The 23,784-nt window shown below is 37.5% G+C and overlaps 1 protein-coding gene across 5 annotated transcripts in view; it reads right to left on the minus strand.

Moving 5' to 3' along the window:
• Nucleotides 1–1,578: 1,578 nt before the first annotated feature.
• ARHGAP18 (Rho GTPase activating protein 18) overlaps nucleotides 1,579–23,784 on the minus strand; it is a 94,207-nt gene continuing 72,001 nt past the window's right edge. For all 5 annotated transcript variants that reach the window (XM_063151156.1, XM_063151155.1, XM_063151159.1 and 2 more), the window contains exons 7-15: nucleotides 23,620–23,711; nucleotides 21,285–21,362; nucleotides 18,388–18,547; nucleotides 15,678–15,760; nucleotides 14,252–14,458; nucleotides 13,319–13,465; nucleotides 7,799–7,923; nucleotides 6,493–6,554; nucleotides 1,579–3,935 (exon numbers count right to left, since the gene is read on the minus strand). In XM_063151156.1, coding sequence (XP_063007226.1) covers nucleotides 3,844–3,935; nucleotides 6,493–6,554; nucleotides 7,799–7,923; nucleotides 13,319–13,465; nucleotides 14,252–14,458; nucleotides 15,678–15,760; nucleotides 18,388–18,547; nucleotides 21,285–21,362; nucleotides 23,620–23,711 — 1,046 coding nt within the window. In that variant the 3' untranslated portion in view covers nucleotides 1,579–3,843. The remainder of the gene's footprint in view (nucleotides 3,936–6,492; nucleotides 6,555–7,798; nucleotides 7,924–13,318; nucleotides 13,466–14,251; nucleotides 14,459–15,677; nucleotides 15,761–18,387; nucleotides 18,548–21,284; nucleotides 21,363–23,619; nucleotides 23,712–23,784) is intronic.

Here is a 23,784-nt window from a genome sequence, read left to right on the forward strand (position 1 = left end):
CAATTGTTGGAGGATCATTATTTGGCTTCTACAAATCAGATTAATTTCATCTCTTCTAGCCAGAAGCCAGCCTTTATGAACACTTCCTATCTGTTAAATGGGGATAATAGGTACTTACCTACTTCAGATGTGGTCTGTGTGCAACAGACCACAGTGGTACACAAACAGTGGTATAAATATCTTTAAAGCATTGTTCTACATAAAAAAAATTTATAAATATTGCTGTAAGATTAGCACATACAAATTTTATACTTTTTGAATGGCTGCAATCTCTTAAAGATATGATTAGTTCTCTGCTGTGCTTCTAAGATGCATTTAGATATGATACCAAGGAAACAATTTCTTTAGCAATCTTTCACCAAGTTAGCTTGCTGCTGCAATTTAACTCAATACTTAGGAAGATAGTGTGTTTTATTGGAGAGTTACATTGCTTTTAAGAATGTCTGACAAAGAAGTAATGGGCTGGGAAAAGTTTCAAGCAGGCCTTTCTCAAACATTTCCTTCTTTGTTGGTGCTCACTGCCAAAAAGTGCATCTCCTTATCCTTGCATTCATCTCAGTCATGCCACTGACAGAAATTCAGTCAATATTTCCAAGACATCCAGATCCATTCATCTTCCTGCTCCCTACTGTCTTCTTGAAACCTCAGTGGAACGTTCAGAGATGCTGCTTGTTGACTTGCAACATGAGATAGATCTGTCTCACTGCTGCTCATACATGGGACACTTGGTTGGGATAACACCTTTCCTCCTGGCACCCACAGATATCCAGGGATAGTCCATGAGCTTTGCACAAGGTGGGGAAGAACACAAGGCTATGGAAAATGAGTGCAAACTCTGAGGTCTTTGAAGAACAGGCAGTGTGAGAAAGGTGTCTACACCTCATACAAGCATTGGGGACCTTTCCCCTCCTTCTCCTTCCTTCACCAGAGGGCTTTAGAGCACAAAGCCATCTTTACATGCTCCACAACATCCAGGCAGTGGTAAGAGGGACCATCACCTGCTTCCCCTCTCCCTCCTCTCCACAGTCCTGGCTGCTCTGCCCATACAGGGTTGCAGACAGCATTAATCTGTCAACAGGTGAAAAACCTCCTGCAGACGTGTTTCCCAAGTCACCACTCAAACAATGGTCGCTTACCAAATCACCCCAAATAAGCAATTAATGCGGCACTGTCTTTTTAATGATAAAAGATTCTTTTCAGCTTACCTGAATGCGTTTTGGACTTCCCACTTGTGCCCTAATTTAATTACTTAATTATGAAGAATTAAGAGCCAGTACTTTCAATGGGCACTGAGAAGCCTCCTGTTCCTTTGCATGTACCCAGTAATTGTCACATTACAGATTTAGCAAAGGTGTATTGCAATTGCAGCAAAGTTCTAAACTTCTAGCCTGTTACTTCTTTTTCCAGCAGGTGTTCGTTTTGCAGGACTTTAACTTATTAATGTCTTTTGTCATACACAATACCACTAGCTCTCTATAAAGATGTAAAGTATGAAATCACAAAATAATTATTGCTTAGTGTCATCTGGGTATGTTTTATGCACAAATATAAGAACTTGAATGAGAAAGTCAGAAAAAGTCAGAAACAAACAACATTTAATTACAAAAGAACTTTTTTAAATTAAAAAAAAAAAACAATGGCACTAAACCAAAAGTAAAGTTATTTAAGAGATCATAACCACAGGTTGGTTGCAATTTTATACTGAAACTCTTAGGAACAGCTGTTCCCATCATTTGCACTTTACTCCTGATTAAAATAACACCTAGAGTTCCAGTAACAAGTAATCTTCTACAGAACTATAATGTATTACGAAAACACACATCACTTTTGTATTACATGTCAAAAAACCCCTTTATATTTATTACACTAGGATCATAAATGTTTACCTAAGCATTGTACTGCTTTGCTACTCAATTCCTTCCATTTGAAGAACAGGGAGTTTGCTCTACAGACAAAAGTAATTTGTCTTAAGAGGATTTGCCCACAGTGGCACAGTGCTATACCACGCGGGAATACCCAGCTAGATGGAGCATCGAGGGCAGCACAGTCACATTAGAACAATTTCCTCTTTTATTCATCCTGCTTTTCAGAACCAACCAGTGCAGTGCTTCCTCTTCATATGAAGACAGACTTTAAGAAACAATAAGTACACATGGCCCCAAAATTGTTCATATGCTGTGGATAAGTAATCAGCAGATGTCTAATTTTTCTATGACCTTTCAGAGTTCTATTTCATTGTTTGTACATAAAAGGGAGAGTTCCAGTGGTTAATGTCAACACAGGGCTCATGTCCAAAGCTCAGCAGAAAGGTCCTTTATTCCTTTAATCAGCTTTGATCATGTAAAAAATGTAATTCAGTCCTTGATTGCAAGTAGAATACTCCCTATGAGCTCAATATAAATCTCTGTGTGCACTGAGAGAAAGTATTTCATTCCAAGGATACAATTTCACAGTAGTTACTTCAGGTAGTCAGCACGCAGATGAAAGCACTTGAGCACAGCTGAGCTAGTTTACAAATAAACTGTGAATTGGTACACAAGCTAGTGAGCCCAAAGTGTCGCTGTGGAACTGGGGCTCTGGAGCTCCAGGCCACAGCTCTTTGTGTTGCAACAAGCCTCCTCAGTCTACAATTCATTATCAGTGAATTCCATGGGGAGCTTTCAGTCCTTTCCTGAAAAGGGATGGATTTGCAATAGCTCTCTGTTGGAGCACTAATATTTGAAGTGGTTTAGACAGCACCTATCAGCATCAGTGCAATCAGAACTTGATTTCTAACCTTGTCCAGGATATACCAGATATATAGCCAATGGTAAGTAATACCCACAGCAGACCCTTACACTGGTTTTGAGTGAAAGGTTTAGTGGTTTGCTACCTATGAAATTGAGACTACAGTTTCCTTCCACAGTTATTTTGTTTTTCCTGAAAGTTTTTATTATGTTAGTAACTTAAAAGTTTTGGCAGTTCATAAAAATCTATCAGAGGTCCAAAAAACCTGAAATCAGTGTATGTAACATGGCTGCAATCACTGCTGAAATACCTAAAAGGTTTTTCTAGTGCATGACAATATGCCAGAAAGGACAATGCCAAGAGCTTTAAAAAGACTCACCTTGTCATGTGATCCTTTCTTTGTGTTTTTTTTTTCCTTTCTTTTGTTTTATAATAATCTCAAGAGCACAATCAACTGGAGTAAAAATAAAATTACTTAAAAGACCTAGCAAAAAAGCTGCATAGAAAGCATCTTCACAGTTCTTTTTAAATAGTTTTCATCAAACTTTAAATTAGGACTTCCAAAGACAAAATACATTGCATTGCAGTTTTTTCCAGTGAAATTCACACTTATTTGGGAAATTCATATGACTCGGTCAGGTATTTTTAATACTGTACCATTCAGAAGTGCTGATCAGGATTTGGTTCTCTATTGCATTAGCACTGAAAAGCCCTATATGAACACAAAATGCTACACAAAGAGTTTGTAGGTCTCTAATACAAAGAGTTTAAACACCTGCTTGAAAAATAAATTCTTAAACAAGACCTACCAGATGGGAGGTAGCTTAGTGCCATTAAAATATTTAAGGTACTTATATATAAAATATATAAGGTACTTATGCTCGTTTCAAACATGAGTGGGAAAATTGTGCTATCTCCAAAATTTTGCTGCAAGTAAAACTGAAAGTTCACTTGTTATAACTGTTGGGTCACTATTGCCTTTTTTTTTTTTTACATTGGATAAAGTTCTATCAATATACACAATGGTTGAATGTTGAGAGGACACACTCTCCCTTTGAAACATTCAGCCGTACAACGTAAGTCCACAGGTTGGAGGTTTTGCCATTAGCTGTGATCTTAGCTCTGCTTAGGTTTTATAACCCACTCAGCATTTGGGTTGAGCTGGTATAGGTCCTTCATGTAGGTATCATCATCAAGGCAGCGTTCTCCTGGAAACAGAAAAGCCACGTGGTTACAGCAGTACCAACAGAGAAACTAAACAATTTCCAAAGCTCCTGTTACTGCTTTACCCCATGACATTTTCACAGTCTCTCTGTGGTGTTTAACAAAGGACAATGCACATAAAAGTTGGAGGTGCTCCTACCCTTCCTGTCTGCCCTGAGGAGGAAGGGGAGAAGAGGAAGAAGGAAGGACAGATAGGCTGCTCTGCCTCTGCGACACGTTCTAGGTCAGATTCCTCACACAGATCATGCAGATGGGAACTCCCCTCTGCAAGTAAAAATGGAGCAATGTCCTGATCCTCTCATGATTATATCCAAAAACTACATTCACATTTGCATGGAAACCCATTAAAATTTCAGGGTATTTTCCCCTTTTTAAATGCTAAGTTTGTGCAAGGTTTTTGCTTGCTAAGAAGGTGTTACTCCCTATCCTCCTCCTCCTAAATCAGCTGTTCTGTACAGCACTTGTAATAGCTGCTGTCCTAGGAGGGAAAAGTAGTACACTGCTCTTGGTGCACTACAGGCAATTAATTTATGTCTAGTAGCAATGATGAAAATAGCATATGCTGATCCATCAAGATCTGCTCATTCTTCCCGTTCCCCTACAGGCAAAGCATTATCTCATGCATTTACAGCTCTACATCACAGCTCCTCTTCTACTCTGCTATGCAATTATTTGGGGTGGATGACTCGTGCCAGAAAGACATTTCCAATACTTGCACTCCTGAGACAGGAGGCAAACACAGGTAGAATGGTCCAGCTGAGTTTGTCTGCCAGCTCTTTGGCCTCCCTGCTCAATCAGGCACAGTCTCCATCTGCTCTCTCTAGGATTTTAATCCGAACCTCTGTGACCAGTACTGCCCATGTTGCTGAGCTAGGTCTTCTCCTCTGCACAGTGCAGCATGTTCAGGCAGTGAGAGCATGGGGACAGCACTTTTCTATGTCCCTATCCATCCAGTCCTGGGCACAAATCTGTAGCAGAAGTCCCATTCAGTGCCCTTAAATCCTACAGTGTACTGACTACTAAAGAAATGTGTGCAGACTTCAGCAGCTGCATCTGCTAGAGGACAAGATCACAGTGTTGTGCTTGTTACAATTTTAAGTACAAGTGTAAGGACATGAGAGTGTCACGAGCCCCTCAAGTCTTGTTTTGGGCTCCCTCCACATGAGTCAGGCACACTGGGAAGAGAGACAGACAGCTGGTTTACTTAAACCTGTACGGCAGGTTAAAGGCAGGGAGTTTCTCTTACTTCAACTGAGAGTATTAATAAGGACTAATAAGGACTGATTAAAGTTGAAATCCTCTGGAAGTAAACCATTCAGACAGAAAAAATATCTAAGCTTTCTAACCTATGTTGCAACAAAACAAAATAAATCTGCACTTTATCTAAGAGAAATAAAATTTCTGTCACAAATTTAAAGTAACAGTAACAGTTGATTCAAGTTTCATTGGAATTATGCTACAAAACCTTTTTTCCTGCAATGATTACACCTCTGTAGAATAAAAAAGATATTCCTTTCCTTTAAAAAAGTTTTACATCTGGGATTGCAACCTGCTTTAACAGGCATAGGAAATGTATGTAGATACTGAATTTGCAACAGAACATATAATACATTCATCTGGCATCCAACCATCTTGGCAACTTATTTATCAGACTTAGTAAAAACATACCTCTTGCAGGAAACATAAGTAAGTGCCATTTTTAATTAGGTCTTTTGGTTTAGACAAACATGCAAAAACCATGATTTATAATAGTGATTAGAATAAAAGAAAAATGCTATAAGTAGCAATTTACATACGGAATTGAAATTTGCAAAGGAAAGAAGTACTGCATGTGATTTTATAATGCCAAGTAAGTTTAACAGGACACAGTTAAGGAAAAAAGTAAATGTAAATCCAATCTACTACTGCTTTCTAGTTCTCCTTTTGTTTTCCTGAACATATGAAAAATACTCTGATTAGTAACTGATTTCTAATGCAAAAATACTCTTGCATTCATGGAAGAAAACTTTAGAACTGGGCTCAGAATTATCCTTGGCATTAACTTTGCTTATCTGCTATTTACTTTAATCAAAAGGATCTGGAATAAGCAGAGTAGGAAAGACTAGCTGTCGGAAAATTTAATCACATGGTCATCTTTCTGGCTGAGCATTTTCTTCACCCCCCAGAAGAACACTCCCCCCAAAGTGACACTCAAATGCAGAACATGAAGGAATGAGAGTTCACTTATTATGCCTCAATATGAAGAGATGAATAAGATAACTCCAAGCACCTTTGTATCCAACTTTTCTGTGCTTATTCACTGTACCTACATATCAGGAACATCTGTTACAGCTGCCAACTTCCTCAGGGACAGATGGCAAGATACCACTAGTATAATGATTACACCAACATCTCTGCTGCCTTCTCCACAAGGTTAACTGTCTGCCTTAGTGTCAGGGAGAACAAGGGACATGAATAAAAATGCAACAACAGTGAAGCCCACAGACAATGTGCCAAGGAATCCTATTCTAGCAAAATAAGTTGTTCCGAAGCCATCCTTACCAATATTTCCTCCTATTTCATAAAGAAAGACCTCTTCTTTCTTGAGTGTTTGGACATTTCCACTGTGGGGAACAAAACATAATGATGATATTACAAAGGTGCTTGTGGATCAGCCACCTAGACATGTCTAGGAGAAGTTAATGCTAAGTAAAATCAGCACTGCACCCGTCACAAATCCTTACTGACACAATCAGTGACCAAGAATACCCTCGCATGCTAGTGCAAATGAACAGTCCTGCAAGTGAACAGTACACTAGAAAAGGTAAAATAAGATAAATATGAAGAAACTACAGGTTTTAGGAAAGAATTTCATTGTTATTAGCAAGTAGCTTGATATTTACCCTCTGATTTTTCTTTTACTGATGCTGCAAAAATAAATATTTCCCTCAAATATGCCGTATTTCAGAAAAAAACCTTATGGTTTTTTATTATATGTTCTCTTGCAAAACCTTGGATGGGAAAAACTGCTTTCTTGTTGGATTTAATTGTACTGCAATTAAAAGAAGTAAAAAACAGACAGTGGAAAAATAAAGTCCCTGTATTACAAAGGGATTCTATTATTCTCACTGCTTAATTGTAATAATCTATGCTAAAGCCCAGGGAGAAAATAACTTTCTGACAATGCTGTAAAACTCTAAAAACAGCATTTAGGAAAAAGCAGCTTCTAAATCTCAACTAGTGTACCATATTATTGCTTTAGATGAATAGCTAGATATGATAAACACGTGCATTAATTTTATTTTTTTTCAAAAGGTTCATTAAAATTTCTCCCTTTCTAAATGGATTTGAATGACTAAAATGTAGCTTTTGGTTTAAAATCATTTAATGTACATGACATTTTCACATCATTATACTCCAGTACCTATTATGCTGTTACATAGAAATGCATGACCTGGGATGCCTTTATGATGCTTGTATTTTAAATAGATTTTTATATATAAATGTATTATATATTTACATAATAAATGCATTATTTAAAATAAAAAAAAAACTTTCTTCTTTCCTCATTCCTCTGTTTTCTTGGAGTTCTCTTCTCGTCCCCACAAAATTACCAAACTATTCCTGACCCATCAGATTAAACAGCAATTAATTTTTTACTAACAGCATTTATATATTCCTAAAGGTTTCCTGGGCTTTAATAACATTTAAAAGCATTAATTCCTCAAGCGTGTATTTTGATGGCTAAATTCAGCCAAACAGTTCATGAACTGACCTGGACTTTGAGTATTTTAAAACTTTTTTCTTGATATAATAAATGAAGAGACACTTCTCCCAACACGATAACAAAACAAAGATGTGTTTATACCTTTTCTGGCTGAGAAACCTGGCTACTATATCACCGGCTTTCAGCTCTTCTGTCAGCTGTATTGCCATGGAAACTTTGGAAAGATGAGGCGCCTGCACCCGTATCACTCCCTGAGGAACATCAGTCTGCAAAGCAATAAGAGTGGTGGAACAAAGCTGCTAGCAGCTGGCTTTGATGAGCTTCTCAAAATACAGTATGGAATAAGTAAGTAAGTACAGTGCTCTGCACTTCACTATCTACTACACTTCTCTACAAACATACAATAACTACGCCGCAGTTCAGTAAATTACATCCGACCTTCAAAGCTCTTTTTAACAACAGGGAGAACTTCAGAACAAAGGAACAGTAGCATTTAATTATTTTTCAAAGATGTTAAGAATAACAATAACAATTATGCTACATTAAGAGCACACTTCAGTTTGATAAGGAGCATGTGACACTGATATGAAAAATTCTTGCTGCAGGCATGAAAACCAGGCAGTGCCCCCACACCAACCCTCTACCAAAACTTCTGGAAGAAACCTGTCCAGTTCCATTTAATCTGAACTTCCTGCCCAAAAAAACCCCAAAAAAAGAAAACAAAAAGTACTCATGGATCAGTCTACTTTAAAGGATTCTTCTTTCCTTTTTGTAAACTTTATTTTTTAAAAACAGATATTCAATACTGCAGGTTTTTCTCCCTATTTCTTATTGTTCAGCTAGGCAATTTGCCCTATATAATAGTCTGACTATATAATGAATTTGTATTTGATTTCAAACCACAAGTCCTTGATGATGAATATTGATCATATTAACTACAGAGAAGGAGGAGAAAAGACAGCTTTTCTGTCCCACTTGTAGGTACATGACATTTCAAGTTACAAAATATATAATTTATTTGTGAATAAGGTCCTAATTTCTGTTCCTGGAAATATTTTTAGTCCTATTACATTATCATTTACCCAAACCTACTCCTTTTGATAGGAAAATAAACTAAGAGTCTCTGTACTCAAGGTTGATTATGGCAGTTCATTGTCTCCTTTCCCACCCCAATTTACCCAACTGCAAAGTTGAACATTTTTTCTTCCATAATCAATGAATAAATCCAGGCACCTGTGAATCTAAAATAGCTTCTCTGAAACCATCAGAGTTAAATGAGTACAGAACAAGTACAAACGTGAGCAGAATTGGAAGAATAGTTTCCTGAGAAAGCTGAAGGTTCATTACTATACAAATGATGAGTTATGGTAAGCAATTTTAACCAAACTATCCTTTTTGTCCAGTCTTATTATTTATCGATTTAAAAATCCTAGACATCATAACTACTGTCAAAAGCAGCAAGAATCATCACACTGAGAATTTGCTATGCAGTAATTGTGGAATCAAAGACTTGCAAGATTGCAAGAGATCTCCATGAGATTTCCCCTAGATTAACTCCAAACTTGTCACATCTGTTCTTTAAGGCCTCCACCTACAGGAACAGTGTCTATAGCCATCTGCTAGGTAGTAAATCCTGCTAAAAATTTTTTTGCCCCTTTCCAAACTTCTGGGATTCTGGCAAAAGGAAATTACATTTTTAAGGATGAAATTATTGTTTATAGACCTATCTGGTCTTCCATCAAATTCAAATTGGTCAATTTAAACTAGCTTTCATTTTTGTATACAGTTCTTGATCTTGATCATTTTGTCTTAGTTGATTTTAATGGAGTGTCTCCAACTTCAGCTGGATGACTTTTTTTTTCCTACACGCAGGCACATGATAAATTATTTAAAAAGCAGTCTACTTTGAGTATATGAGAAAAAGAACAAGAAATGTCCACAGAGCTCTAACATTATGGTCACAGATCAAACAGAATAATTACTTTGTTTATTCACAGAGAATCATTATTAGCTCAGCTAATTAATGCATTCTGCCACTTTCACCACCTGCATTTCCAGGAGAAATCATGCTCAGCTGCACAATATATTCATGCTGCCAAACTACAGAGAGAACAGAACCTGAGCATCCCCTAGCCCATACACTGTACAGGTTAGCGGGAAAGAAAACGTGGCCTAAAACCTCTAAGAGCTGAATGACAGGACCTATTCTCTGAACAGCACAGCCCAAAATACCCAAGTGAGGGGCTGGCTCCATATCACAACATATTAAGCTATGAACCTATGAGAGGACTGACAACACACTGAAGAGTGGGTCACCAATGCTATTCAGTTTGCAAGTTCCCTTCCCTGCCTCACAGGTCCTCTCAGGTCAGATTTAAACCACTGCAACCTCTGGCTGAAATAGGAACATGCATTATTAAAAAAACTGAAGACAGCACATCCTTACTTCATGGAAAATACATTGGCCTATAACATTTAGTCTGCAGCAGGCAGAGCAGTCACCTGTGAGGTACTAATCTTCTTCAAACCCTTCCTTTTCAGAGGGGCTTAGAATCTATATAACACAGAGAAGAGCAGCTGCCTGGCTATAGGATCTGGGGTAGGTCTCTTCCAGTTTCTTCTAATCCATTTTCCTGATCCACTTAAATATTTTTCTAGGTGCAGAGAGAAATGTGACTATGCAATATTTTCATAATGAAGGAATATTATGCATAGTTATTCAAGGTGCAAAGTGTACCAAGCAGGTACGGGGCATGAACGTTATGAAGAACAAAACTGATTTTCAAAAGGATCTTGCTATATGGAAGGCAAAGGCTGAAAGAAATGCAAAGCAGTTCTTCTCTTTGGGCTGCAAAATATTGCACTTAGTTTGGGACAAAAAACTAGAAAACCATACACAGAGAAATGATTTAGCAGGTAATAATTTTTTTAGTAAATGATCTGACACTGCAATGAGTGACATATTCAGCTGGAGTCAGAAAGGTTACTCTGTAAATTCAATCAGATCATGCAAACAGAAGGGCCATGGGACACAATGGGTTTTACAACCTGCAGCAGCTCAGCCCAGTGCATTGCGTTGTGCTGCTCACATGATAGCTCCCTTTTTGGAACAACTGCACCATACAGAGGAATACAATGACAGATGGCAGAAATGTGGCTAAAGGCAATAGGTAAATTTTCAGTCCTGAGGGCATCTTTCTTTGTCTGTCTAGAGCATTATTCAACCCAACACCAACACAAAGACTTAATCCCCAACACTGACTTGGGGCCATAGGTATGCATAGGTATCCCAAAAAGCAATTAACATTCACAAGCCCTCTAATATTAACCACTCTCAACACTGTACAGAGATCTCACCTGGAGTTTGCAGTAAACGCTTTTTAACCTCTGTCTGAAAAGGGAAAATGTGATTGACAGAGAGGCCTCATCAGAGCTAAGATGAAATTTTATCCCAATGAGCTGCTAATAAGAACACGGATACAGAGTAATTTCTGGAGAATGTGGAGGTGACTCAGGTTCTGTCCATCTCTGTCTGATCACGTAGGGTGCCACAGCAAGTGTTAGAAAACAGAAATTTTTCCTCAGCTATTATTCAGCAGCACACAAGGTAATTAGGAATTGTGCTTAAAAAAAGACTGGATGCGGCAGTCAGTGCCATGGTTTAGCTGAGGTGTTCGGGCATGGGTTGGACTCAATGATCTTTAAGGTCTCTTCCAACCTAGTGATTCTGTGAAAGTTCTGAACAGGGTTCACTGGAGTGGGAAATTCACCATGTCTGGGTACCTCACTTACCACCTGACAGTTAAATATAGTTCAAAAATTGCACAGGAAATTTACCTCATTTGTAAATTAAAGCAGTATGAATTGAAAACTAGGGAGAAGGAAAACCCAAACCAATAAATTTTCCTGAAAGAATGAGACATTTGTAATTGAAAAATGTATAAATTGTCATTCACAATGAAGCCTTATCAATTCGTGAATATGATTTTAAGACTAACATGTTCTCAAGCACCCAAAATTACTGAATGCTTGCAATAAGCATGAAGGATTTGTAAAAAATTGTACCATTTAATTTTGACAAAAATCTCCACAGAAAACTACGGCTTAAAGAAAATCATTGAATAGTAACTTTACATTTACATTTGAATAAGAATATTACACGAGGCTTCAGTTCTATCTCCCCAGTGGATTAGAAAAGCATAATTCACTCTAAAAGACCTCAGCCCTAATTCCCCAGTGGATTAAAAAGACATATCTTTGCACTGAACTATAAAAAAATCTAATATCTGAACTTGAAACAGCATTTATTTTTTCAATGCATTTTCTGTTATTTCAGTGTTGAACACAGGATGGCAGCATTAAGTGAATCACATCAACTCAAGTGAATTCAATTCAAAGAATTCTTTTCTTATTAGACCAGGAAAAACAAATTCCAATGTTTAATTAGCTTTATTTTAAAATTATATGTAAGTCATTCTGTGTAAAGATTCCTGCATACAGACAGAAATTAAAGTAATGCAAAGTGATGCCTGGGGAATTAATTAATTTTGACATTAAGATATGCGTCAAATACTGTATAAAAAATGAGATAGGAACACTGAAATATAAGTCTCCAGCTGATTCTGGACATATAGCATATTAATTTGCCACATTCTATTTGCTTCGGCTTAAAAGCTTAAAAAATGCCTTTATAAGAATATGACAACCCTTTTTTTTGTAACAGCCTGACATATACACATTTGGTAATAAAACCAGACTGCTCAGAGCAGACTGCATTTCTACCAGCGACCACAAGATGACTCTACCTCACCAGAATCTTCACTGTGACTTCAACCCACAAGGGGGTACTTTCACACCACCCAAATGAGAGATTCTCACACCACCCAAATCTGATACGTTTTCATTATGGTATCAGAATACACGTATTTGGTATTATCTGTTCGTGTATTTAAACCAACTTTGGAATATGTACTTCAAATGCTTTATAATTAAGGTAGTATAGGCTAAAAAAGTTTCAAAAAATTGTAACTATAAAAATTATCAACAATTTCAACATGCACAAGCTGTATTTTTAAAGTTTTTATGTAAGTGGGAACAGCTCAACTAAAATCTTTCTGAACTACAGGAAAAATTAACACTAAAATTGCCACAGGATTTTTGTATTTTAAAGAGTGTGTGAAGAGTGTTCTGCTGAAACTTATGCCTTGGTATCACTGATGGGTATGGCAGAAGCCAATTATCTAAAGGAGAGATACTGAACTGTGGGTTATATACACTGGGTAGGCTGGCAGTAGCCACTTGGACAGTAGCTGCATAAGAAGCAGTTCATCAGTTTTTCATGTCTGTTTCATCCTTTGGGACTTCTTGGGTTGGGCAGGTTGTGCATGTTCTAGCTAAAGACTGGGACAAAGAGCTCAGTGCTTAGCATTTTTTAGAATATTTTTTTAGAAATGTTCTGAAAAATCTGTGAAAACAAACAAAAAAAAGTACAATCCTCTAAATGTGTCCTGCCAGTAACCCACAAACTGTGAAATCCACACTGACTCGCTATCTATTGAAATTATCAATTAAAAAAATGTATATATCCCCTCTGCTCTATCCACTTTTTCACTAAAAATTATGATCCCATTAATAAAGCATTTCAGATACACGTTTCCTTACATCATTAGGAGTCTTCTCCTGTTTCTCGTGCTTTTCCCGGTCATATGCCATCTTTTTCAGAAGTTTCTTCATAGCTTTGTCCTTTTTCTCCTTCTTCTGGCTTTCAGTGTTTTGTTTTCTCACTTGGTTAACAATAAACTTCGGAATCTAGATAGAGTAAGCGTGAATAAGTACGTAATTTCCTTACCAAAATACTGTAAGTGGCCAGATTATCAGGTAGAACTCAAAAACAGGATTTCTTTCCAGTATAGATTATAATATAACTATAAAAAATAAACATAGATTAAAATAATATAAAATTGTGAAACAGTTTTAAAACCACTAAATTTGTGATAAAATATTCCATTCAGTAACTTCTCAGGGGAAGAGAGGTGGAATCATACAGCATTTTTACTTTTGTCAGCCAAAAACACATCCTTAGTGTGTAAAATGGTACTAATTACTTTTCCTCACATGCAGCAAAGGTCAAAACTGTTTCAAGTTGCTGACGGACAACACACCTCCAACTTGTCCAGTTTATCTAAGCTAGAGCTTTGCTTAAGACCAGGATACAACTTCATGCTTTATCAAAATGTGTTTTATATAATATTAAATTTGGCTCAAAAGGGCAATGAGTTTAAACACTGTGTTTCCTGCTGATATCTCTAAGCCAAAAAGAATTGACTATACCAATATATACTGATAGACCAAATACATACTCCCCAAGGACTTATTTTTGAGTTCACCTATAGTACATACAATATTAAAACTTTGACCACCAGAGCTTAACATTAGATGTAATATTTTTGTTTTGCTCCCATAAGAGTTATCCATGACCAAGAACCCAGCTGGATCAGTCTGATCCTTTTCTAAATCATGGAACTTCACATGACTTCTCTATTCAGATACCCTGTTGTGAAATTTATCATCATCCCCCCTTAAAACCACACTTACTGTCCAGAGAAGTTTCTGGTACTGAATCATAAAGCGCATGACGTTTGCTGTCCCAGCTGCCATGACAAACTCGCGTTGTTCGATAGTCTTTGAGCCAAACCCATGAAATGTGAAAAGGTTTGGGGCCATCACCATCGCAACATTCTTCAGAGTCATCTTGTTTTTGTCTCGGTGATCAATTACCCTTTGGAGGAATTCAAGCAGTACCTGAAATAAGAGCAGAACTTTCAGCTCAGCTTTGCATGTGAAAAGAAACATGATGTTGCATATTTTTCTGAAAAAGCTCTTAAATCCTAAGAAAACCACATTAAAAGCAATCAATAATAGAAGTGTGAATAGATTTATTCATAGAACAGTAATGAGAGTTTTGTTTCCTTCAAATAATGAAGTAAAACATTCCTGGTTTTGTGGCTAGCATTTTCAAAAGCATTCATGTGACTTTGAGGCCCTGCAGAGTAAGATTTGTTTCAAAACCTTTGTTATGTAGGTGTATAAGCAGCATCCCACAGATGCTTGTGAAGACATTACTGTTGGCATTTGTTAAATTGAAAGTGAACACAATAGTGCCAGCTGTCATGGTTATGGAAACATGGAGTGGCTAATTCTGTAAGGTAAGCAATTCACAAGTAAAGCACTGCATTGTGAATGACAGGTAGCCAGTTAGAAACTGGCAATTTTCAATTAATTTGGTTCCAGATATTTGTAGCTCAACTCAGGAGCCTTCTTGACTGCCTCCACACAATAAATAAACTCTCAAAGAAAGTCTTGTTTGAACAGTAAGACCTGGTAGGATTTTTTGCCTGTAATAGATGATGTTCTGCATCCTACACAAATCCTGCATTCATTCTTGATTGTAACAGCTTTAATGGTAAGCATATTCTGAAAAAAGCATTAATAGCTTTGCTACAAAAGGACAAGCACAAATTGGAAGAATCCACGCAACATGCAACAAATAGCAACAGGAAGTGTAAATTTCTAGTTTATTGAGAGTAGAAAAAACAGCACAGAGAAAAATGAGGAATAAAAATGAAGAGTTAAACCCACTTCATATAAGGAAACTCACATTCATTGTATTCTAACAGTATTTATTTTTTGCACTGAAAATAATGACTGATGCAAAAAAAAAGAACAAAACTTCTAAGAGAAAAGGTTGCTTACCGGGAGATTACAATTGCAATCCCGGAAAAATGTCAAGTCACATTCTTTAAAGAGTAATTTGGGAGGAGTTAGGGCCCTAAGTTGTTTGTTTGGTTTTTTTTTCCCCCAAAGTCATGTGAAATATGGGGGAATAAAAAGAGTCAATCATTTCAGCATTAACTTTGAACTGAAAAAAAAAGAATGTTCAAAAGACAACAGCATTCATTACAGTGGATTCACAGAAACAGTCAAAACATTTATGCAGGAAAATACTATTAATAATTCTAACCTTCAGGGTGTCTCTGTTTGCTTCAGGTAGAAGGATAACCAAAAGATTCAAAGCTTGCAGTTGCTGTTTCCTCGTTGGGAGATCTGCCAATAAAGCACACAAAGCTCAGTATTTTGAAATAGTTATTTATACTCTTCAAAAAGCATGATTTCTAAGTTCAAACTTCTTGCAAAATGCTGAATGCATACACATGGCTAATTATCATAGTATGACAAAGGACTGGCAGATCCTGGTTTTCCGATACTCATTTCCAAATGTTCTTTTAGGATTCAGTTGGAGTGACTCAGCAGTCTTTTGGCACTGTTTTCTAGATGCCTTGTGATTCCTTCTTTATTTTGCAATGCTACAAGAAGGAATAGCTAACAGTTCTTCCCTTCCTGAGCCTATGCCCCAACACACCAAAGGGTATATCCAACACCGCTTTCACAGTTTCTCTGGCTGCCCTCACAGTGGCACGATCTCCCAAGTCACCCACACAGAATGAGCACCACGTGTAACTGAGGAAGGCAGGTCTTCAGCCACATAACCAACAGGAGCTGCAAGTGCAAACCAGCAGGGATGAAATCAAGAGCAGAGAAGCTTAACACCTATCTACAGCAGACAGTGCTGTACCAAAAGAGGCAATTAAAGAAAAGCAACGTTGCTTCTGTCTTTACCAATTGCTCAGCGGTGCATCATTCACCCAAGCTGCACAATGAATGCATCCCTACACTCCTACAGCTCCTAGAAGAGCTTCTAGGTTTTGGCAGTGCAGAAAGTCCCACATTTGTCACTTGTTATAAACTTCCTCCTGTCATGCTTTAGAGGACATGCTCTGGCAAGTCTTCTCAGTAGACTCCTAATGAATCAGGCCATACATAAAACAAGTGAAAAAGGGGGATACCTGCACAACATAGTTTTATCGCATGATTTCAAAATTCAACAGGGTTGTTCCCATGCATCCTGCTGGGATTCCAACTAAATTGCTATTTCAAATACATTTCATCCAAATCAACTCAGGAGACACCACCAAACAAAAATAAAAGTTCATTGATGAAATAAAAAAAACCCCATCTTGATGATTACCTTCTACCATACCAAAAATGAAGGCTCTGAATAAATGAGTGGCAAATTGTATAATCATTTAAAACATCAAGTAGTGAAAGCAATATTATCTACCTGCTTTAGAAAGACACACATTAAAAGTGAGGCTTAAATTTAGCTTCAAAACACCATATGTCACAATGTTAAAAAAAACGAGAATCAATCTTTTCCTAGGAAAGTAAGCAAAAAACAATTGCAAAACAATTAAAATTCATTACTTAAATGAAGAGTTTCTGCCTGCAACAATTGAATTTTAGCTGCTTACATTATTTAAATTAGCAAATTAAATTGTTCAAATTGTTCTTTAAATATTTAATTCTAACCACACTACTTAGTCACAGTATCATGAAAAACACTGACTACTGTCACAAAGATGGTCCTTTTTCTCTACCAACTAATCTTATTGCATGTAACCAACAAAGAAACTATTTAAACAATGGGAGTCCATGAAGTGCTGTGTCTGCTTTGAAGTAAATCCTTCAGTTCAATATAGGAAGTGGTCTGGATCCTGGCACCTGATCACTTCTAGGTAAGTAAAACCACATAAGCCTTCAGACAGCTCAGGAGCACAAGCAGAAACCCTCCTGGCTCCAATCACTATCCAGTAAATGAAACAACCTTGTGGAGCTCTTTGCTGCCAGCACCATCTGAAGTGTTCTGGCCAGTTTTAATTTGACAGTCAGTACTGCAAAATCAACAACACTGTGTAGCAGGCCAAAGCACCAACCCCCTACTCTAACCAACCTGACAGCATTGAAAGGCAGCTCAGACCTGGGAGACTTGACATAGAAGTCAAGAATTTTTCAGGATATTTGTCAGTTTGCCTCTCCACGTGAATTCTCTGATGCCGAGTTTAGCTGAGTTGATTGGAGCACGGTGCTAATAATGCCAAGGCTGATGGTTTGATCCCCATGTGGACCATTCAAAAAGTTGGACTTGATAATCTTTGTGGATTCCTTCCAACCCAAAATATTCTGTGATTCTATGAAAGCTCCTCTTAGAAATGAGCCATTGCTCTGCCTGCAGGCAAGGGAAATAGAACTTGCAGTCTCTTGTTGACTGGGGAGTAAATGTATGCGGGTTCTCACTCCAGATTCATTATCACCAACCCACTCTCTTCCAGTTACAGCTGGTATATTTGCTGTATTGTAACCAGTTGGCAAAGAGGACATTTTCACAAGAACTTGCTGATCTCAAGGGACCACGGACTATCAGCAGTTCTGACTATTCTGCTCTAACTTCTCCTCTTATAAATGGATAAAATACCCTAACCAGTATAAATTATCATTTGTTGTATTTCCTGAGGAACTGCTTATCTTTGTTGAGGTTTTCTTTTGAAGCAAACGCTATTTATAAACTGATACTGTCATATACATTTTCTGTATAACCCTTGTATACCTCCTAACTACTATCAGAAGCATTAGGAAGTGAAAATGTGCTTTCATTGCATGTGTAAGCTATTAAAATAGCTGTTACATGAAAGATGTTATTTGCACAGTAGCAAAATTGTGCCCATCTTTTCTCAGGAGAACTCATATTGTTGCTGTTCAATTTGTTTCTCAGCAAAGAGGCACTTCTCTGCACGGGTATCAATTCTTTCAGCAGAGACAAAAAGGACACTACTCACTCTGCACATCTTGGAAAGCTTTGAGATATTCTACAGTGAGGAGTGGCTGAGGCAGTTCACGGATGAAGAGTTTTAAAAGACTTGCTGCATCATGTTGCTTCACATTTTCCCAGTTGAAAGTCCCTTCATAAAATTTTGCTTCCAGTTCTTGGCAAAGACCCTGAAACGCAATGGATACAGAGAGCACCAGTAATATTTGGCTGCTGGAAGTCACGCGTTATACACACAGCAATACTTTCCACACTCTGAAAGGGGGGCAAGGACATCTGAAATATCACTTAACTCCAGTTGCTGCTAGTCTTTTGCTACAAAACAGATAAATGTGGGACCAGAAGTACTGCAAGTAAACACACATTAATAGGCAGCAGTCAAATCATATGGGAAAAAGTCCCATGGGCCTGAGCCAGGGCCATATGGAATAAATACACGGTAAGAAACAGATATCATACTCAAGAACATAAGGGCCATGGCTTCCCCTCTACCCAAATATTAAGACTGTCTGATATACAGAGCAATTCTGAAACTGTTACCCAAGGGTGTTGCTATACTGTATACATGGCCATTTTCATAAACAAATAAGGCAATTATGAGTGTTGACACACAGCTTCTTATCAAAATATACACTAAGGCGAGGCTGGTTCTCTTTTTAAAACATAGGGCATGATTTGTGTAACTGAATAGCTGAATGTCTTGTCATCCACAGGGAATTCCATGTTGCTGGGCACACACAGCTTTGCCTAGCACAGGGTGTCAAACACGCCCTGTTTCCCACAAACCACGAGGTTATGCAGAAGAGTAAAGAGCTCTGAAAGTCTCAGTGGAAGGTCACAACTCTGGGGCTGGGAAAGGATGGGATACTGTTGGCAGCAGACATGACCATACCCCTGCCCTGCTGCCATGACAGGCATTTCACAGATGCACAAACGGGAACACACTGCAAAGACCAAGTCCTTCTTAGTCCATTGCTAAGTATCAGGCTTGATCTCACATGCACTTCATTTATTTCCTAGTCTGGCAGAGTGAAAAGTAACCTCAGTACAGGGCCAGAGGCCCTGAGGCACCTCTCACAGGTCCCTCCCTTCTTCTAGCTCAGTTATTCTGGACAGAAAGGGAGGAGAGACACTGGCTTGTTTTGTAAAATGTGCTGTGGAAAAATATGGCCATAATTATTTATCTGGACAAGAAGGGCACATAGAACAGAGGATATTACATACATTTTTAGGATACCCTTCTCAATAAATTTAACTTTGTCCAAATGGAAAATGGATCTATTTACAAAGAAAATGCGGACACTTATTTTTTGTATAAAAGTTGGATATTCTCAACTGTCCTCCAGAGATATCTTCTGTCTCCACTGACTGTATTGGAGGTTCAAATGTGCAACAGTAATAATTCAGATGTCTAAAGTCAAGTGGGTATGATTTCCTGATCATCAAAAAGAGCAAGCTTTAGAAAGAGAGATGAAAATTCTCCCTCAGAGACTCATCACCTTCTCTATCCACATTCAGACCAAATCACTGCAATAAATGCAGTATTAAATGTATAGATACAATTATTTTATGAGAGGTAAAGGCAGAAATTTCAACTATGTGTCCTAGGCTCCAGTGCCTACATTTTAAAGTAAATGTATTTGACTATGTGGTATATCCAATGCACTTTAATAATAACCCTAAAATCTACAGAATATGATAGCAAAGTATTTTTCTGTGTCTTTCTATAAAACTATATAATGAGGAAAAGACTTTTTTTTTTGTTTAAGAAAATTAAGGGAAAACTTCAGTCATTTAGTATGATAAATTCTTCCTTTTTAAAAAGTTTTCTATTAGAATAAGTAAAAGAACTTAAAATATTTGCTAGCAAAACTATTGCTTAATTTAAAGAAGTAGTTCATGCAAATAGAGAGATTAAAAATAAATCAAAGCTGAATAGTGAATGATCCATTGTCTGAGAAATTGTATTAAGCTAATAAAATCAAAGAACAAACAAATAAACAAAATCACTAAGAAATCACTCCAGTTTGCAGAACCAATGTCAAGTGGAAAATAAAGAATGGAGAAAAATTGAAAAAAAAAATTAGTATCTTAGTTACCAGTAAATAAACAAACCCAACTTCCACAATATTCCCTTCTTTTAGTTGTTTCTAATGAACCAGCAGCTGGACCAAGTTCTACACAACAGAGGCTGGCAGACATCTTTGGACAGCTGAATCCACTTAAATGGTCCTTTCTGTTTAGAATTTAAGGCCAGTTCAGACCATCTTTTTAACACATTGAGCCTTGGCATGAATCACAGCGTGTATTTAGCTCCCTGCATCACGGCAAATACTGGGAAGAGCCTGCTGGATGTAACTGGCACTCACCCTGGGAAGTGTCACTGTGCACAGACGTGCCCAACAAGATTGCACTCGGCGAGCCGAGCACTTATATTGCTGTTCATAAAAATAAATGTGAGAGCTCCTTCAGTGCACACTGCCTGCCTTGCCATCTAACACAGGTTAAGTCTAGCTATTAAGAAAGGCTCACAATGCCAGGGAAAAGCTTCCTCCTGGGGTAAAAAGACTGTGTGTGAACTGTTCAGATGATTAAACTGCTACGAAGAAAAAGCAAAAGGCTGGAAAACTCATGCCAAGAATTAATGAGATTTTGGCACAACTGAATTTGAAAAGTAGCTTTGACTCTCCTTCGAACTTAAACTCCAGCCTTTCCCCAAAACTACAGTGAACAAAAGCATCATTTCTCAGGCTAATATAATTCAGTTTTCTTTGTAAAGAGATTTTGCTTTCTGTTTTTGAAGATTTTGATAACAATGGGATGCTAAAATACAATTTGTATGACAAAATAAATTCAGCAACCATACATACATTTTGGGGGATATTAATAACCTGTGCAATGTTTTACCTTTACTCTTGTTGCAACTCCGGGTATTCTAAGAAGTCCCTCTGTTTCCAGAGTTGTCTCTTCTATCTGGGCAATCAGCTGTCAAACACAAAACAAACTGGCATGAGCAAAGATGTCAATTAAAAATTACCCACAGACAGTTCTGATATATTGAAGCCTTTATGCTTCTGCTTCTCTCTCTATGCATATGCATTTGTGCATCAGATTTGTAACAAGCAGAGGTTCAAACACAGTTTGCAAATGGATTACAGTTCTTGTAGAAGAAAACTTCAGTGTGGTTCTTATCCTTTTTAATGAGTCCTGTTAAAGAGGAGTTTGTTTCTTTTATTAAAAAAGAAACCTGTATGGTTTTTACCTCCTTCAAGCCTCCTCTGAAGCCTGAAGAATTATTTTCAAAAATTACTGTGGTTTCAAAATTATATCCCAATAACTATCCTGGTTAAAATGTCTCCAAATCAAAATAAATCAAAATAATTAAGGTAACATTCTCATGAATACTCTAGGACTTTACAAGAGGAGAACTAAGAACTTCTAGGCTTTAAAGAAGTCTCTGATTTGCAATTCTGACATTCTCCAAACAGACTCAAAAGTCTGCAATCCTTCACATGGATAAATTTGCAGAAAATTCCATGAAAGTACTTAAAACCCATATAATATTTTTTCCTCTAAATAATATGCCTAGAAATATTCACCAAAGGATGGAATTAAGAGTATTTAAAACAAATCTGTAAACGTCAAAAGCCGATGACATAATTTTAGCACAAATAGTTCCCACCATGTTTAACTAGGGCAGTGCCTTTTTTACATGCCTTCCTGCACCAGTGCTTGAGTAAGAAAAATTATGCAACAGAGTTTTTTCCAGTTACAGAAATTAAAGGGAGTTTACCTGCATTTATGTAACAGATAAATGCCATTAAAAAGATTGGACAGAAAACCCCACAAATTTAGAGAACAGCACTAGAAGTGTCACTCTTGTGCATTTTCCATGGTTTAAAAAAAAAAAAAAGTGCTAACTGGCCCCATCCAGCTCACCCTGTACTCATCTTACACCAGATCAGTGCCTGCCACTCACATCTGCTGGGCACAAAGACGCTGTGGGCAGTGTGTGACCTGCCACCAGCACCACTTCTGGGGAAGGCAAGGCCTGGTGGCACAACTGGTGGCCACAACTCCTTCACAAACACTCACTCCCCTCGGCCACCACCAACCTCCTGCCTGTGAGAAATCCCCTCTTCATCTCTATCATGGCTGCCTGGAATGGCTTTATTAGCAGGCCAGAGAGTGGACTTACTGTCAGCAGAAACTTCTGATGACAACACATGAATCACTATTACTGTCAGATTTTCCAGTTGCAAAACCCTGACAAAATTGTGTCTTTACTTTTAATTTAAATTCCTCAGTGAAATAAAAACTTTGTGTATTTTTATTTTTAATTAAGCAGCCTTCCTGTTAGCTTGCTTTGTTTCATTTCAGTGATAAACAAGATACATTTAAAAGAATGAACAAAATTGTTCTCTTATACTTTATATAAATGCCCAGTTCTTGGAAAGTACATGCTGCTGAGAACAAGCAGAAGAAATGGGAAATGTTTATTTTCCTATTCTCATTTGAAGTAAAACTGTATTCCAAATGACGTCTGCACCTTGCAAAACAAATCACATCTATAAGATATTAATGTTTATATAGAATTTTTGATGTTGCTTGGATAGCAGAGCGATCAATTGCTGTTTGCAATTTGATTTCCCAGTTTATAGATAGCATCTTTTCCAGAAATGTTTTCATGATCCCGAGAAAGCAATTTTTGGCATGAATGACAAAGTGGTAGCTTTCAGATGGTGATGCAAAACCACTTTGAGATTTCTGTTTCTTAAAAAGTACCAAGTATCTCTACAAACAGACTGAAATGGTGATGACAGAGCACTGAGTTTCTGTTAGTGTTAGGAGAGGTCCACACACAGTGGCTTACTTTCTTCTCATGAAATGAGATGTGCTACGCATAGGCAACAAATCAAGGTTCTCCATCTTCTTTCCAATTATCTCCCCCATTACCATGACACCATATGGGCAAAGGAATATCCCTTTGAACTAAAGTAACAAGTCTTCTGGAAAAGCACCTGCCTTGTGAGTTTACTTCTTCAAAATAGGTCTGATGCAATGCAAAATATCACATTTACTGAATTAGTAAGTAAAGTTGCAATTAAAAGTTACAATAACTTGGATAGATTAGAGTATTATACTGAAAACTGCTACATGAAGCAAATAAATCCAGGACAAAATGTTATGTTTTTGTCATTTGGCATGTATGTAAAAAGTCAACTTCTTCATGCCTATTTACCTTCTGAAAAATCAGTGGGATCTTGGTTCCTGGGACCTTCTTCTGATCCTGTTCCAGTAAAAGCGACAGTGGGACACCAAACAAGCCAGAGTCTGAAGCATAAAGCAAAAAAACCTGAGACATTATCCACATATTTTTTCAGTACATGTGATACTGGCATAAACC

The sequence above is a fragment of the Melospiza melodia genome, chromosome 3 (genome assembly GCF_035770615.1).
Source record: "Melospiza melodia melodia isolate bMelMel2 chromosome 3, bMelMel2.pri, whole genome shotgun sequence".
NCBI lineage: Eukaryota > Metazoa > Chordata > Aves > Passeriformes > Passerellidae > Melospiza > Melospiza melodia.